Source organism: Octopus bimaculoides, chromosome 4 (genome assembly GCF_046866305.1).
Source record: "Octopus bimaculoides isolate indiv1 chromosome 4, ASM4686630v1, whole genome shotgun sequence".
In the NCBI taxonomy this organism is placed as follows: domain Eukaryota; kingdom Metazoa; phylum Mollusca; class Cephalopoda; order Octopoda; family Octopodidae; genus Octopus; species Octopus bimaculoides.
This window is the reverse complement of record NC_142931.1, coordinates 88,480,151-88,495,125: the sequence shown is the minus strand read 5'-3', so window position 1 is coordinate 88,495,125 and position 14,975 is coordinate 88,480,151. Positions and strand designations below refer to the sequence as shown.

The 14,975-nt window shown below is 39.3% G+C and overlaps 1 protein-coding gene and 1 long non-coding RNA gene across 5 annotated transcripts in view; one reads left to right on the top strand and one right to left on the bottom strand.

Annotated features, from left to right (window-relative positions):
- LOC149136128 (uncharacterized) overlaps positions 1–14,975 on the bottom strand; it is a 53,839-nt gene that overhangs the window by 14,238 nt on the left and 24,626 nt on the right. The gene's annotated exons all lie outside the window — the stretch shown is intronic.
- LOC106872334 (uncharacterized) overlaps positions 1–14,975 on the top strand; it is a 30,673-nt gene that overhangs the window by 5,002 nt on the left and 10,696 nt on the right. For all 3 annotated transcript variants that reach the window (XR_001409758.3, XM_014919280.3, XM_014919281.3), the window contains exon 2: positions 8,066–8,189. Coding sequence is in view for 2 of the 3 variants with exons in the window: in XM_014919280.3 (XP_014774766.1) it covers positions 8,066–8,189 (124 nt within the window). In the remaining variant the exon portion in view is untranslated. The remainder of the gene's footprint in view (positions 1–8,065; positions 8,190–14,975) is intronic.

The following is a 14,975-nucleotide window of genomic DNA, read 5'->3' as shown; positions in this document are numbered from 1 at the left end:
CCACTGCTTGACAAGCGGTGTTGGTGTGTTTACATCCTGTAACTTAGTGGTTCAACAAGAGACAAATAGAATAAATGCCAAGTTTAAAAAGAAACTAACTATGGGTATTGATTCAGTTGATTAAAATTCCTCAGCATTGCTACAGTATAATGAGTGAAACAAGTACAAAGGAAAAAAAAAATATCCTGACTCTGCTTGTCTCAACAACATAATTATACACGTTTCTGCAGAATGTATCTTTTATGACTGTAGACTGAGTAAGCATATTCTCTTACTGAACTTGGTGGACAACAGACTTACATAAAATACTCAATATAGCATTGCTTATGTGAATATAAACATATGCATGCATGCAATGGTGCATATGTGCACTGGCAGGGTAGAAGAGTAGTGGTAACTTAAGAAGGATATATATATATATATATATATATATATATATATATATATATATATATATACATATACTAGCAGCTAAGCTTGGTTTCACCCGGTCGGTTTGGAAGATGTGACTGTAAAGCCTGCTCTATGTAAGCATTCAACTTGTTTGGGCACGCTTACGTTAAAAATCAATTTTAGAATGACTTTTTTCTTTCAAAACACTGAAAATAACTGACCAACAAAAAAAAACCCAACCAAAATTCAACCAAATCAAAAAATAAACCCAAATACTAAGCGAACACAAATGCACCATCCCACTTCCATTGCACCCCCCCCACACACACACACATTCACATACCCACTTTTACATACACATATTCACACAGTGTTGAAACGCTTTTGATTTAGTTTTTTCAGCATACAATTTTCATCATCCCTAACCCTAACCCCTTCCTTTCTCATTTATAAACACAAGAGTATTATCATAGTAGATTATCTTGGTAACCATGGGAGCTATGAAAAACTACAAAGTCCAGCATCACCACCGGATCATTCTACACATCTGTGTAATTTTTCGTGCAATTCCACCCAGCCGTTTGACTGTGAATCCCAAGACAAGAAAGAATCGACCATGTCAAATTTATATATATAGATATATATCTGTGCAGGCGTGGCTGTGTGGTAAGAAGCTTGCTTCTCAACCACATAGTTCCAGGTTCAGTCCCACTGTGTGGTACATTGGGCAGGTGTCTTCTGCTATAGCCTCAGGCAGTGTGTCTTTGTGTCTGTTACCCATCACCACTTGTTTACATTAATGGTTTGGCAAAAGAGATTGATAGAAAAAGTACAATGCTTAAAAAAATAAGTATTGGGGTTAATTCATTCAACTAGAAAATTCAGGGTGGTGCTCCAGCATGACTGCAGCCAAATGACTAAAATGAATAAAAGAATATATATATGCCGTAGTGGTTAAGAGCGCAGGCTACTAACCCCAAAATTCCGAGTTCCATTCCAGGCAGTGACCTGAATAATAATAATAATAATAATAATAATGATAATAACATCGAAAAATACCTTAGGAATGAGAACCCAGGTTCGAAATTCCCCCGAGACACCTGATGAAGGCTGGAGGGTATGTAAGCTGAAACGTTGTGTTAACAACAAACAAGATGAGGACAAATATCAGTCAAATGTAAATAATGTACATACTTGCTCATCCCTTAAATATAGAACTGTATTATATATTGTTATACTTGGGGATGGTCATATTTTACCATTTAAAATACATAAACATGTGTGTGTGTGTGTATATATATATATAGCCTTCACTATTCTTCGGCCGGTATGGAAGTCCACTGCCATCTCAACTCGAATTAAACTCCGCTTATTTAGCTCAAACGTAAAATCTGTGCTTTTGTATGGCTCTGAAACATGGAGAGCCACCTGCAACAACTACAAGAAGATCCAGACCTTCATCAACAGATGTCTCCAGCAGATCCTCCATCTGAAGTGGTTTGACAGTGCCAAACATCGACCTGTGGGAAAGGGCCAACCAGGAGCCCATACATGTTCAGATTAGACGAAGGAAATGGAGATGGATCGGACACACACTGCAGAAAGAACCCTCAAATGTGACACGACAAGCACTTCACTGGAACCTGCAGGGGAAAAGGAAACGAGGACGCCCGAAACAGACATGGAAGCGGAGCATTTTGGACGAGCTCAGGAACACTGGCCTGATATGGGAAGCGGTCAAGAAACATGCCAATGGTCGCAAAAAGTGGAAAACAACTGTTGAGGCCCTATGCTCCACAAGGGGCAAAAAGGATTAAGAAGAAGATATATATATATATATATATATATATATATATGTGTGTGTGTGTATATGTATATACATGTATATGTATATATATATATATATATGTATATGGCACTCCATTGGTTATGTAGACAAGAGTTCCAATTGATTCGATCAACGGAACAGCCTCCTTGTGAAATTAACACGTAAATGGATGAGCACTCCACAGACATGTGTACCCTTAATGTAGTTTTCAGGGAGATTCAGCATGACACAGTGTGACATGGTTGGCCCTTTGAAGTACAGGTACTACTTATTTTTACCAGCTGAGTGTACTGGAGCAACATGAAATAAAGAGTCTTGCTCAAGGACACAATGCATCACTTGGAATTACTCACAACCTTGTGATCATGAGCCAAATATCTTAACTACTAAGCAACGTACCTAATATATATGGTTCAGTGGACAAACAAACTAAAGAGACACTCAACATATTTAGTAGGAGTTACATATATTATTATTTAAAACGGTTTGATTTTGCCCCATGAGTTTCATAGGCTCATGGAGCTCAGTTAACTGAATGGAGAGATACAGTAAATCCAAGATGGCTACAGAAAACTGGTCTGCCATTGGCCAAGGCAAGTCACATGGTGTTGTTAAAAGTGAGATCAGCACTCCAGTAACACCAGATGCATTAAAACAGAGAATTTCTTGGCCCACATGGCAAGACAGGAAGTTGGTTGTGCCTTACTGTCTGGTCAGTCTTTGGAGAAGGCATGTGTGTGTGTGTGTATAGCAGATGTGTGAATGCATAAATGTGGATATCTGATGCCTATGCATCTGTGTCAGCTATGCATGTGTGTTTAGTAGTGGGGGGAGTGTACGTGTCAATGAGAGCTGATGGCATTAGCTTGTTGGTGCATATGTGCATGCTTACCTGAGTGTGTGTGTGTACATATGGGTGTGAGTACATATCAGGTATGTGTGTGTACTTGCATGCATGAATATGTGGATGTATGGTGCCACGTGTATATCAGCTATGTATCAGTTATATAAGTGTGTGCGTGAATGTGTGTTCATTAGTGCCTGCTGTATATACATGTGTGCACATATGTGTTTAGGATGCATATATGAGTATGTGTGTGTGTGTGGATGATTGGTGAGCATGAATATGTACATTCCTGCATTGATATGTGTGCATATGAATGTGTGCATGTTTGTCTGGAAGAACGTATATGTGTGTTATCTAGTGTGTTATCTAGTGTGTGTGTACATACACATTCATGCTTTTGGTATTTACCCATGTCAGCATGACAGATGAATGCTAATGTTGTCACAACAGCATTGCTGGTGGGGTGGGGGAGATCATAGAGCATTGAGGTTTTGTGGTATTAGGGAGAGAAAGAAAGAGAGAGAAAACATATGTACATAGACATATGTGTGTCAGCACCCACATATATGGAGTTGAACATAGGGAATTACAGGGGATGCATAAGGTTGGAAGGCTAGCTTGTAGTCTGTGTAGGCATTGTTGGTGAGGAACCCTGTCCTTAGCTGTGATGCAGCCAGTATTTAGGTGCAGCTAATGTTAAGGTGATATATCTGGGTTGTTGGCAGCTACTGGTTTGAAGCTGCAGGAATTCATCTGTCGTCAGCTCCTCTGAGTGTTCCTCGATGAAATCATTAATGTCCCCATTGTCAACCTTGAGGCCCATGGACTTGCCAAGAGACACTATCTCTTCAACTACAGGTGTCTCAGACTCAAACCCCTCAAAGTCTCTTCTGGATATGCAGTCAGGCCACAGTTTCCTCCATGCAGAATTCAGCATTTTCCTCATTACAACCTGCCAGACCATATTGATGATTTTTGGGCAGTTAATGTTGTAGTGCTTCTTCCAAAACTAACGAAGGGTTAGATTTATATTTTCGATGACTTCAAAGCACTGATGAAACAGGCATGTGGTATACAATTTTTTAAAATTAAAAATCACTTGTTGGTCTATGGGCTGCAAGATAGGAGTGGTGTTGCGTAAAAGGTATAGAACTTTTATGAATTATGTATTTGTTCCCCCAGCACTGCTTGACAACCAGTGTTGATGTATTTACATTCCCATGACTTAACAGTTTAACCAAAGAGACCAACTGAATAAGTACTAGGCTTAAAAAATAAGTCCTGGGGTTGATTTGGTGCTCCAGCATGGCCTTCAGTCAAATGACTGAAACTGATAAAAGAATAGAAGATCGCTCCTCAATGTTTTAGATTGGATTAAAGTTGTTAGTAATTTGGAAAACTATCATTTCAATAAATAGATACATATATGTATGTATGTTTGTGTTTGTGTTTCTATAAGTACTAATGTAGTGTGAGATGCAATCTTTCAATGTGAACATTTGTGTGTGTTTATGTAAATTTTCTTCATAAGTATCTACCTATCTTTCTATCTATCAACCTACCAATAAGTATCTACCTATCTTTCTATCTATCAACCTACCTACCTAACACATTCACTCACTATCTAAATCAGTGTTTCTCAACCATCTTTTTTTTTTTAACCTATGGACCCCTGTGAATACTATTTTATTTCTGTGGACCTCCATAGCCATTCAGTGTTTAGAAACAAGTTTTATAGATACTTCTTTCAAAATTTCCATTTTCGCATCTTCACTCGTATAAGTTTGCCACAGCACTCTCTGAGAGAACATGTTTCTGTGGCCAGAAACATGTTAAACTATGTAAAACATTAGAGAAAGAAACCTAGCTGTTTCTTGTGATAAATATATCTAAAGCAAACCCTTCAAATACCACTGTGGATTCCCAATTTACTACTTTGCTTGCATGAACCCACAAAAGTCCTATGTGGGCCACAAGGGGTCATGAGGACCCCAGTTGAGAACAACTGGTTTGAACCAACTTTTACAACTACCACAATTATCAATACTAATACAACAACCATCAACAACAAAAACAAAAACAACAACCAATGTGGACAGCATCCCCACCACTGCCACCATCAATTCCTTCACCCTTTTGCATTCAGATTGCTCTGTGAAATGTAATGCTTACTTATTCACATGGCTTCGAATTAATGAGACATTATCTCATACTTTGAGGTTTCGGTGATGTGATTGTTTATTTTTAGAATGACATTGTAAGGTAGGTATGAGAGGTTGGATCTGGTCAGTTTGAACATAAACCAGGTAGAATCTTCAAACCTGATATGGCTAGTTGAATATACTAAAGGGCTAATGGCCAATAACACTCACCATCATGTCACAGACATTATCATCACCAAAACCAATACCACAGGCTACCAATTATAGCCTTAATGCTCAAATAAAGAATCTTTATCCAGTAATGCAGCACTGAGCACGCATTCTCACTGTTTGATATTTACATATATATACATACATATACATATACACATACACACACATGCACGCATGCACACACACACATACACACATTCTTTTCTTCTATTCTTTGACATGTTTCAGTCATTTTACTGCAGCCATGCTGGAGCATCGCCTTAAAAAGTTTTAGTCTAAGAAATTGACCCCAGGACTTATTCTTTGTAAGCCTAGTACTTACTGTATTGGTCCGTTTTGCCAAACCACTAAGTTAAGAGGATGTAAATGCACCAACATTGGTCATCGAGCGATAGTGGAAGGTAGTGGAGACAAGTACAGACACAAAGATACACATACACATAAATATATATATGTAAATATATGATGGGCTTCTTTCAGTTTCTGTCTACCAAATTCACTCACAAGGCTTTGGTCAGCCCAAAACTATAGAAAACACTTACCCAAAGTGCCACACAATGGGACTGAACCTGGAACCATGCAGTTGGGAAGCAAGCTTCTTACCACACAGCCACACCTTATACACACACACACACACACACACACACACACACACACACATATATATATCTATCTATATATATATATATATATCTTTTATCTTTTTGTTTATTTGTTATTTGTTTCAGTCATTCCACTGCTGCCATGCCGGGGCACCACCTTGAAGGGTTTTAGTCAAAGAAATCAACCCCATGGCTTATTTTTTAAGTCTAGTGCTTATTCTCTCAGTTCTTTTGCCGAACCACTAACTTACAGAGATGTAACCCAGTGTAAGCTATGGACACATAAGAGGTGCAGCAACATCAAAGGAAAATTAACCGGGAAGATAGCTTTCATGTGCAGCAGATGCACAGGGGCAATAAACACCACAGATGCTCAGGAAACAGATTCCATCACATGCCAGAAACTAGAAGTAGCTGATAGCTTCCACCAAGTCTGTAGTAGGGGTGGATGCTCAGAGAGTGTTACCACTACAATGAGAATAGCCTGGGCACAGTTCAGAAAGCTCCTACCCCTACTGGTGACAAAAGGCCTCTTGCTCAGAGTGAAAGGTAGATTGTACGATGCTTGTGTGTGAACTGCCATGCTTCACGCCAGTGAAACATGGGCTGTGACTGTTGAAGACATGAGTAGGCTCAAAAGAAATGAAGCTAGCAAGATCTGCTGGATGTGTAATGTCAGTGTGTACACACAACAGATTGTAAGCGCCCTGAGAGAAATGTTGGACATAAGAAGCATCGGATGTGGCATGCAAGAGAGACGTTTGAGCTAGTATGGTCATGTACTACGGATGGATGAGGAGATCTGTGTGAAGAAGTGCCACTCCCAAACAGTGGAAGGAATCCGGGGTAGAGGGAGACCCAGGAAGACATGGGATGAGATGGTCAGGCATGACCTTCGAACGTTGGGCCTCACAGAGGCAATGACGAAAGACAGAGACTTCTGGAGAGATGCTGTGATTGAGAAGACCCAGAAAATAAAGTGAGTTCACAGCTGTAACCAACACCAGTGTCACATAACCAGCCCACTCAAAAGTACCTTGGATTGTAGGGTGACATACTGTGCTTGAGGAGACCTATTGAGTCAAGTACATCAAAACCAAAATCAAATGGAAATTGTAGTTGTGATCCCTGTGCCGGTGGCATGTAAAAAGCACCATCCAAACATAGCCGATGCCAGCGCTGGCTTCCATGCCGGTGGCACATAAAAAGCACCAACCGATCGTGGTCATTGCCAGCCCCCTCTGGCACGTGAAAAGCACCCACTACACTCTTGGAGTGGTTGGCGTTAGGAAGGGCATCCAGCTGTAGAAAGACTGCCAGATCAGACTGGAGCCTGGTGCAGCCTCTTAGCTTCCCAGACCCCAGTCGAACCGTCCAACCCATGCCAGCATGAAAAACGGACGTTAAACAATGATGATGATATAAGTATATATATGTATATATATATATATATATATATATGTATGTATTCTTTTTATTTGTTTCAGTCATCTGACTGCGGCCATGCTGGAGTGCCACCTTTAGTTGAAGCAATTAACCCCAGCACTTATTCTTTGTAAACCTAGCACTTATTCCATCAGTCTCTTCTGCCGAAGTGCTATGTTACAAAGACATAAACACACTAACACCAGTTGTCAAGTGATGGTGGGGTGACAAACTCGGACACACACGCACGCCCACATACACACGCACACATATATATATGTTGGGCTTCTTTCAGTTTCCATCTTCCAAATCCAATCAAAAGACACTTGCCCAAGGTGGCAAGGGTCTGAACTGGAACCATGTGGTTGGGAAACAAAGTTCATACTACACAGCCACTCCTATATGTATATATGTATGTGTGTGTACATTTATATATTCATTATGAATTTACTCTATTTCATGATCTGGATGTTTTTCAGTTAGTCAAAATAAATTATTATGCTGGAAATACTTATCAATACAACACCTGTACTTATATTTTTATCTATTTTATATTTTCATGACAATTATAATTTTTTTTTCTTCTTCTTTTCAGTAACTGATGAAAACTTTAAACCAGGCATTGTACAGGTTATATTAGATATACCTAACCTGAAACCATTCAAGAAAAATCAACCAAATGCTAAAAATGCCAATGTAATTTATGAATTCCATACAAGGTTGTCTTATAAATTTCCATATTCTTCATGTTTTTGTATGTCGTGTATATGATTATGTATGTTTTTGTCTGTTTCATCTTTCTAAAGACTACAGATAACCATTGTTTGAAATATGGATTCAGAATTTGAGCATGGAATTTATTAGTTTACTTTAGTTGCTCTAATAGTTCATTTATTTTAGAGATAATGTTATTGTCTAAGCTTCCTCTCCCTGTCAACTCAATTAAGGTGACCTCTGATCAAAGGCATTCAAGCCGGAGCCATCTTGTTTTTTGTATATCTCTGACTACATTGTCTAATACAGGGCTTCTCAACCATTTTTTAGCTATGGACCCCTTTGATTATTATTTTATTCTGATGGACCCCCATAGCCATTCAATGTTTAGGAACTAATTTTATAGATACTGTCTTCAAAATTCCTATTTTGTTTTTTTACACACATTCACTTGTGTTGTTTGAACTATGTAAAACATTTGAGAAAGAAATCTTGCTGTTTCTTGTAATAAAATACATCTAAAGCAAAATTTTTTCATGGACCCTTAATATACTACTGTGCATCCCCAATGTAGTATTTTGCTTGTGTGGACCCCTAAACATCTATGTAACTCCTGACTGAGAGCAACTGATCTAATATGTCTTTTTAAAATAGTGGATTGTAAATTTTGGGAGATTTGGCTCCTGTTTCTTGCAGGTCAAGCAAACAACCCACGTTGTTGTTGGCACTCGGTCGCTTACAACCCCGAGGGTTCCAGTTGATCCGATCAACGGAACAGCCTGCTCGTGAAATTAACGTGCAAGTGGCTGAGCACTCCACAGACACATGTACCCTTAACGTAGTTCTCAGGGAGGTTTAGTGTGACACAGTGTGACAAGGTCGGCCCCTGAGAGAAAGTTGTGGTGAAAGAGTACAGCAGGGTTCGCCATTATCCCCTGCCGGAGCCTCTTGGAGCTTTAGGTGTTTTCACTCAATAAACACTCACTACGCCCGGTCTGGGAATCGAAATCGCGATCCTATGACCGCAAGTCCGCTGCCCTAACCACTGGGCCATTGCGCCTCCACTAAACAACCCACATAGTGTTTCATTATTCTACAACTGATATGTATATTATGCATAATAACCAACTTCCATTTCCCATTCTGTGTTTTAGAGACTGTGCATTCATTTTGCAGATATTCTTTTACTTGTTTCAGTTATTTGACTGCAGCCATGCTGGAGCACCACCTCAAAGGGTTTTAGTTGAAGAAATCGACCCTGGGATTTATTCTTTGTAAGCCTAGTACTTATTCTATCGGCCTCTTTGGCTGAACTGCTAAGTTATGGAGACATAAAGACACTAGCATCAGTTGTCAAGCAATGACAGTGGGGACAAACACAGACTCATAGTTACGCACACACACATACACATACACACACATTTATGCACCTAAAATATTAACGTCATTGACTATTTTCTTGCAATAATCTTTGTATTGAGTATCTGCATGCATTCCTCATCACAAGCTTTGTTATATGTGGTTCTTTTTAATCATCTGTTGTATAAGCTGTAGTTTTATCCCATTGCAGCCATCAACAGACTTATCTGTTATGAAAGGCATTTTAACCATGACCATCCTGTCTTATATTTAAACACACTGCATCTAGAAATGCATTAACCAGTGTATCTTTTATTTTCTAAGCTGGTAAGGTATAAGAAAGCTGAGGCTGCTAATCTGTTTTTCCACTGCTATATATTAAACAAATAAGCTGAGTTGATAACCTTTAAGAGGTCCCCTCAAACTACAAGAAATCTCTTAAGAACTGCAACCAATCATCTTAAAAAAGACAGGACATACTAGATATACTATATATGATAAAAGACGAGGGATCTGCTGGATCAAAGTTAACTTTGGGTCAAACATAAAAAAGACAACATTATAAGCAAGAATGACTGCAGTTTACCATGTAATTCAATTGCCAAATTTCTTTTGCATTGTTAGGTTTTCAAAACACCCAGCATAGAACATGTATTTTACAGTTTTAATATCATTGTAGTCATAATCGCTAGACACTTGCAAATATATCTATTTGAATAGTAAATGATGTTCATATGTGCACACACACATCAAACTGCTCAAATCCAAGTTGTTAAAATAAAATTATAACAAAACAATACTATTTCCTGTGAACTATGTGTTCTTTTAAATTTGTGCCTCCTTAGTCCTGCGGAATGTAAAAAACCTTGTTGTTTGTTTCCAGTTTTCCATGTAAAACATGTTAAACTTTTTGTTGTTTGCTAAACTGGGAGATTATTTCCTTACTTGGTAACTAGTAGGGTTGGTGATTGTTGCGGGATGCATGATTGCTCTTAAATACAAAAACCCTCCCTGCTGAAGAATATACCACCCAGCATAGACTAGTCATTAGCAATTTTAGACTCCAGGCTAGAAGGATGCCAAGAAGCAGACCAATCTGGAAAAGATTTAGGTCAGAGATTTAGGGACATCCTAATTGAGAAATTTGATGAGAGGGAGGAGGAGCTACAAACTTGTGACATAGAGGGCTATTGGGAATTCCTGTGGGACAGCTTGCTGAGTGTCACAGTCCAAATCTGTGGCTGGTACAAAGTCCCTTCCAGACCTAGGGTAACGTGGTGGTAGAACAATACTGTAGACAGGGCCATTAGAGCAAATAAAAAGGCCTGAGAAGGCCTAGAGGAGTGAGGTAGCAGGGAATTGTATCAGATAGCCAGAAGGGAAGCTAGGAGACATGTGTATCTAGCCAAGGGGGAGGCAGAAAAGAATAAGTTTGCCTATATTCAGCATCGTGAGGACCAAAGAACTGAAATATTTTGGATTGCAGGACAGTGTGTGAGAGAAAATTGTGATGTCATAGGAAGTGCATGGATGATGGTGCACTTGCTTTTAATGAGTCTTTAAAGAAAGAGGCTTGGAGATGCCATTATGAAAGACTGCTGAACATGGAGAATGAATGAAAAGATGTTGATCTAATTGAGGGACCATCTACCTGAAACGACAGTACCCTGGTAGATAAAGCAATTATGGATATGAAGACAGGGAAAGCCCCCAGGCCATCAGGAATCACCGCTGAGATGGTCTAGTCACCCGTATTGTAAATCAGGTGGTTCATGAAAGATTCATACCCAATGACTGGTGTAGCAGCACTATAGTCAACTGCTACATAGGTAAAGGTGTTGCCTTAGATAGAAATAATTACAGAGGTATCAAATTGTTGGATCAGGTGATGAAGGTTGCAGAGAGAGTCATAACCTAACTAATTAGGGAGAAAGTTAGTCTAGATGAGATACAGTTTGGTTTTGTGCCAGGTAGAAGCACCACCGATGCTATATTTCTGGTAAGGCAACTGCAGGAGAAATACATAGCCAAAGATAAATCTCTGTACTTGGCTTTTGTTGACTTGGAGAAAGCATTTGACAGAGTCCCCCAATCCCTTATCTGGTGGTCAATGCAGAAACTAGGGATAGACAAGTGGTTGGTGAGAGCTGTACAAGCCTTGTGCAGAGACACTACAAGTAAGGTGAGGGTGGACGAGTACAGCAAAGAATTCAGGGTCAAAGTAGGGCTTCATCAAGGATTGGTGCTCAGCCCCCTCTTGTTCATCATAGTTCCCCAAACAATAACAGGAATTCAAGACAGGCTGCCCCTGGGAGCTCCTCTATGCTGATGACCTTGCTCTTATAGCTGAATCACAACCTGAACTAGAGAAGAAGTTTCAGGTATGGAAGTAAGGTCTAGAATCAAAAGGCCTTAGAGTTAACCTAGCAAAAACCAAAGTCATAGTAAGTAGGAAGGCAGACAAATCACAAATCCCTTCAGGTAAATGGCCCTCCCCAAGCTGTAGAAAAGTTGTAGGTAGAAACTCCATAAAATATAACCAGTGTAAACTTTAGACACATAAAAAGTGCAGTATCATCAGAGGAAGGTTACCAAGGAAATTAACTTTTATATGTGGAAGGTGCACAGGTACAATAAACACTGAAAATATGCAGAAAATAGACTCCATCAACTGTCAGGGCAGCAAGCTAGGGGTAGTAGATAGCTTCCATTATCTAGGTGACAAAGTTAGTAGAGGAGGTGGATGCTCCGAGAGTGTAGCTGTGAGAATAAGATTAGGCTGGGAAAAGTTCAGAGAGCTCCTACCCCTGCTGGTAACAAAGGGCCTCTCTCTCAGAATGAAGGGTACATTGTATGATGCTTGTGTGCAAACAGCTATGTTGCATGGCAGTGAAACATGGGCTATGACAGTCGAGGACATGAATAGGCTTGAAAGAAATGAAGCCAGTATGCTTTGCTGGATGTGCATTGTCAGTGTATATGTCCAACAGAGTGCAAGCATCTTGAGAGAAACGTTAGGCATAAGAAGAATCAGATGTGGCGTGCAAGAGAGATGACTGTGCTGGTACGGTCATGTGATGCGTGTGGATGAGGACAGCTGTGTGAAGAAATGCCAATCTCTGAGTAGGGAACTTGTGGCAGAGGTAGATGCAGGAAGACATGGGATGAGGTGGTGAAGCATGATCTTCAAACTTTGAGCCTCACAGAGGCATTGACTGGTGACCGAAACCTTTGGCGATGTGCTGTGCTTGGGAGGACCCGTCAAGCCAAGTGCACCCATACTGGTGGCATGTAAAGAACATCTTTTGAATGTTGGGCCTCACAGAGTTCCTTTCGAGCATTGAGCCTCATAAGAAACATCTTTTGAACATTAGGCCTCACAGAGGCAAAGTGGCTGAGTTCCTCTTGAGTGTTGGGCCTCATGGAGACAATGACCAACACCTTTGGCATTACGTTCTACTTGAGTAGAAGACCCATCAAGCCAAGCAAAATTGCAGTCATGGCAGATACCAGTGTCACAAAAATTGGCACCCATGCCAATGGCATTTATATGCATCGTGGTGTCACACAAATGGCACCCGTGCTGGTGGTGCATAAAAGTACCCATTACACTCTTGGAGAGGTTGGCGTTAGGAAGGGTATCCAGCCATATAAAACCATGCCAAATCAGACTGGAGTCTGGTGCAGCCTTCCAGCATGGTAGCCCAGTCAAACTGTCCAACCCATGCCAGCATGGACAATTGACGTTAAATGATGATGATGATATGTATGTGTGTGCACGTGTCTTTGCATCTTGTACACATCTATGTGACTGTAACCATACATGTATGGGTGCCTAGTGTCAATGGAGTTTTGTTTCTTGTTCAAAAATGTGCCCTATTGGAAAAATTGAAATAATTAAAAAGTGGGCATAAATTTATATCAAAGTGAGAATAGTGGCTCTAAGTAGTAAAACTAACCAATAATAACATTAAACAATGATATCAGCATCCTGGTTATATTTCATACCCTAAATAAATACATAAAAATTTACCAACTGTAACCAATGAATGACACTGTACCACTGTAATGTGTAGTGTGCCACTAATTGGAAATCTTACCTGTTCAGCAGTGAAATGCAGTTTACTTTACATGAGATGATGAGCCAAAAGTACTTTTTTTAATTCATGCAAATTATAATCTTAATGAGAAAAAAAAATGTTACTAGCATTAATTCGAAATTTATTCTCCTGAAGAGACAAGGAAGAGAATGAAGAGAGAGTGTTAGTTGTTCACTTAATAAAAAGCAACTTACATTCTTGTATTATCTAGGTTTTGAGCAAAGAATAGATATGACATGGGTGTAAGTTATGTTCAGCTTCTGAGCATATAGCTAGTCTAAAATCCAAATCAATCATTTAATTGTATCTGACACTATCCATGATACAAATATATTTTGATATATAATTGCACTAAGGTGGCTAGCTGGCAGAATCATTAACATACCAGGTAAAACGCTTAACAACATTTCATCCATCTTTCTATTCTGAGTTCAAATGCTGCCAGGGTCAACTTTGTTTTTCATCCTTTTGAAGTTGTTAAAATAAGTAACAGATGATCACTGGGGTTAACATAATCAATTTACCTGCTCCTCTGAATTTGCTGGCCTCATGCCAAAATTTGAAACCCACATAAACTGTATTAGAAACATATTTCATGTACTTGAAAGATCACAGGTTAAAACCATATAATTGGCTCAGATATCAGAAGGGAGATAATCTATCCATTTCTGCTTTAAAAAAATTGATAATATTTTGTGATACAGTATTGTAATATATAATACTTAGAAAATAATATAGTAGTTACAAGATCAGTATTGAATAAGCAAAAGTCACAATGATGCTTTTGAAAAGTATATATAAAACAGTTATAACAAACTATGGATATAGTAAAACAAGTCACCCTTTTCTCTTTAGCTATGCTAGAAACTCAGTGGCCAAAGGGAATTCAATATCATACTAAACATCTCTTTCTAATATGTAAATTTTCATCATCATCATCATCATCAAACATCTGCTTCCCATGTTGGCATGGTAATGGCAAGCTGTAGGACTGCATCAAGCTCCAATAGTTTCTACAGCTGGATACCCTTCCTAATGCCAACCACGTCACAAAGTGTATTGGGTGCTCTTTTCATGCCATTGGCACTGATGAGTTTGCCATGTAAGTAGCAAGACAGAAAAGAACAGAGGAAAAAGTTAAGAGAAAAACTCCCACTACTAAGAGGAAGTATCTAGGAGGTGGAGGTGGGTGCCTTTGTGGCAAATATTTGAAAGACTAAACTATGATTGAGAGGCAAGTACATGTGTCATAAGAGGAGATACATTAGGATGGAGTTTTAAGGAATAAGAAGGTGAACATAAAACAGGATATGTGCAGTGGATCATAAAAGG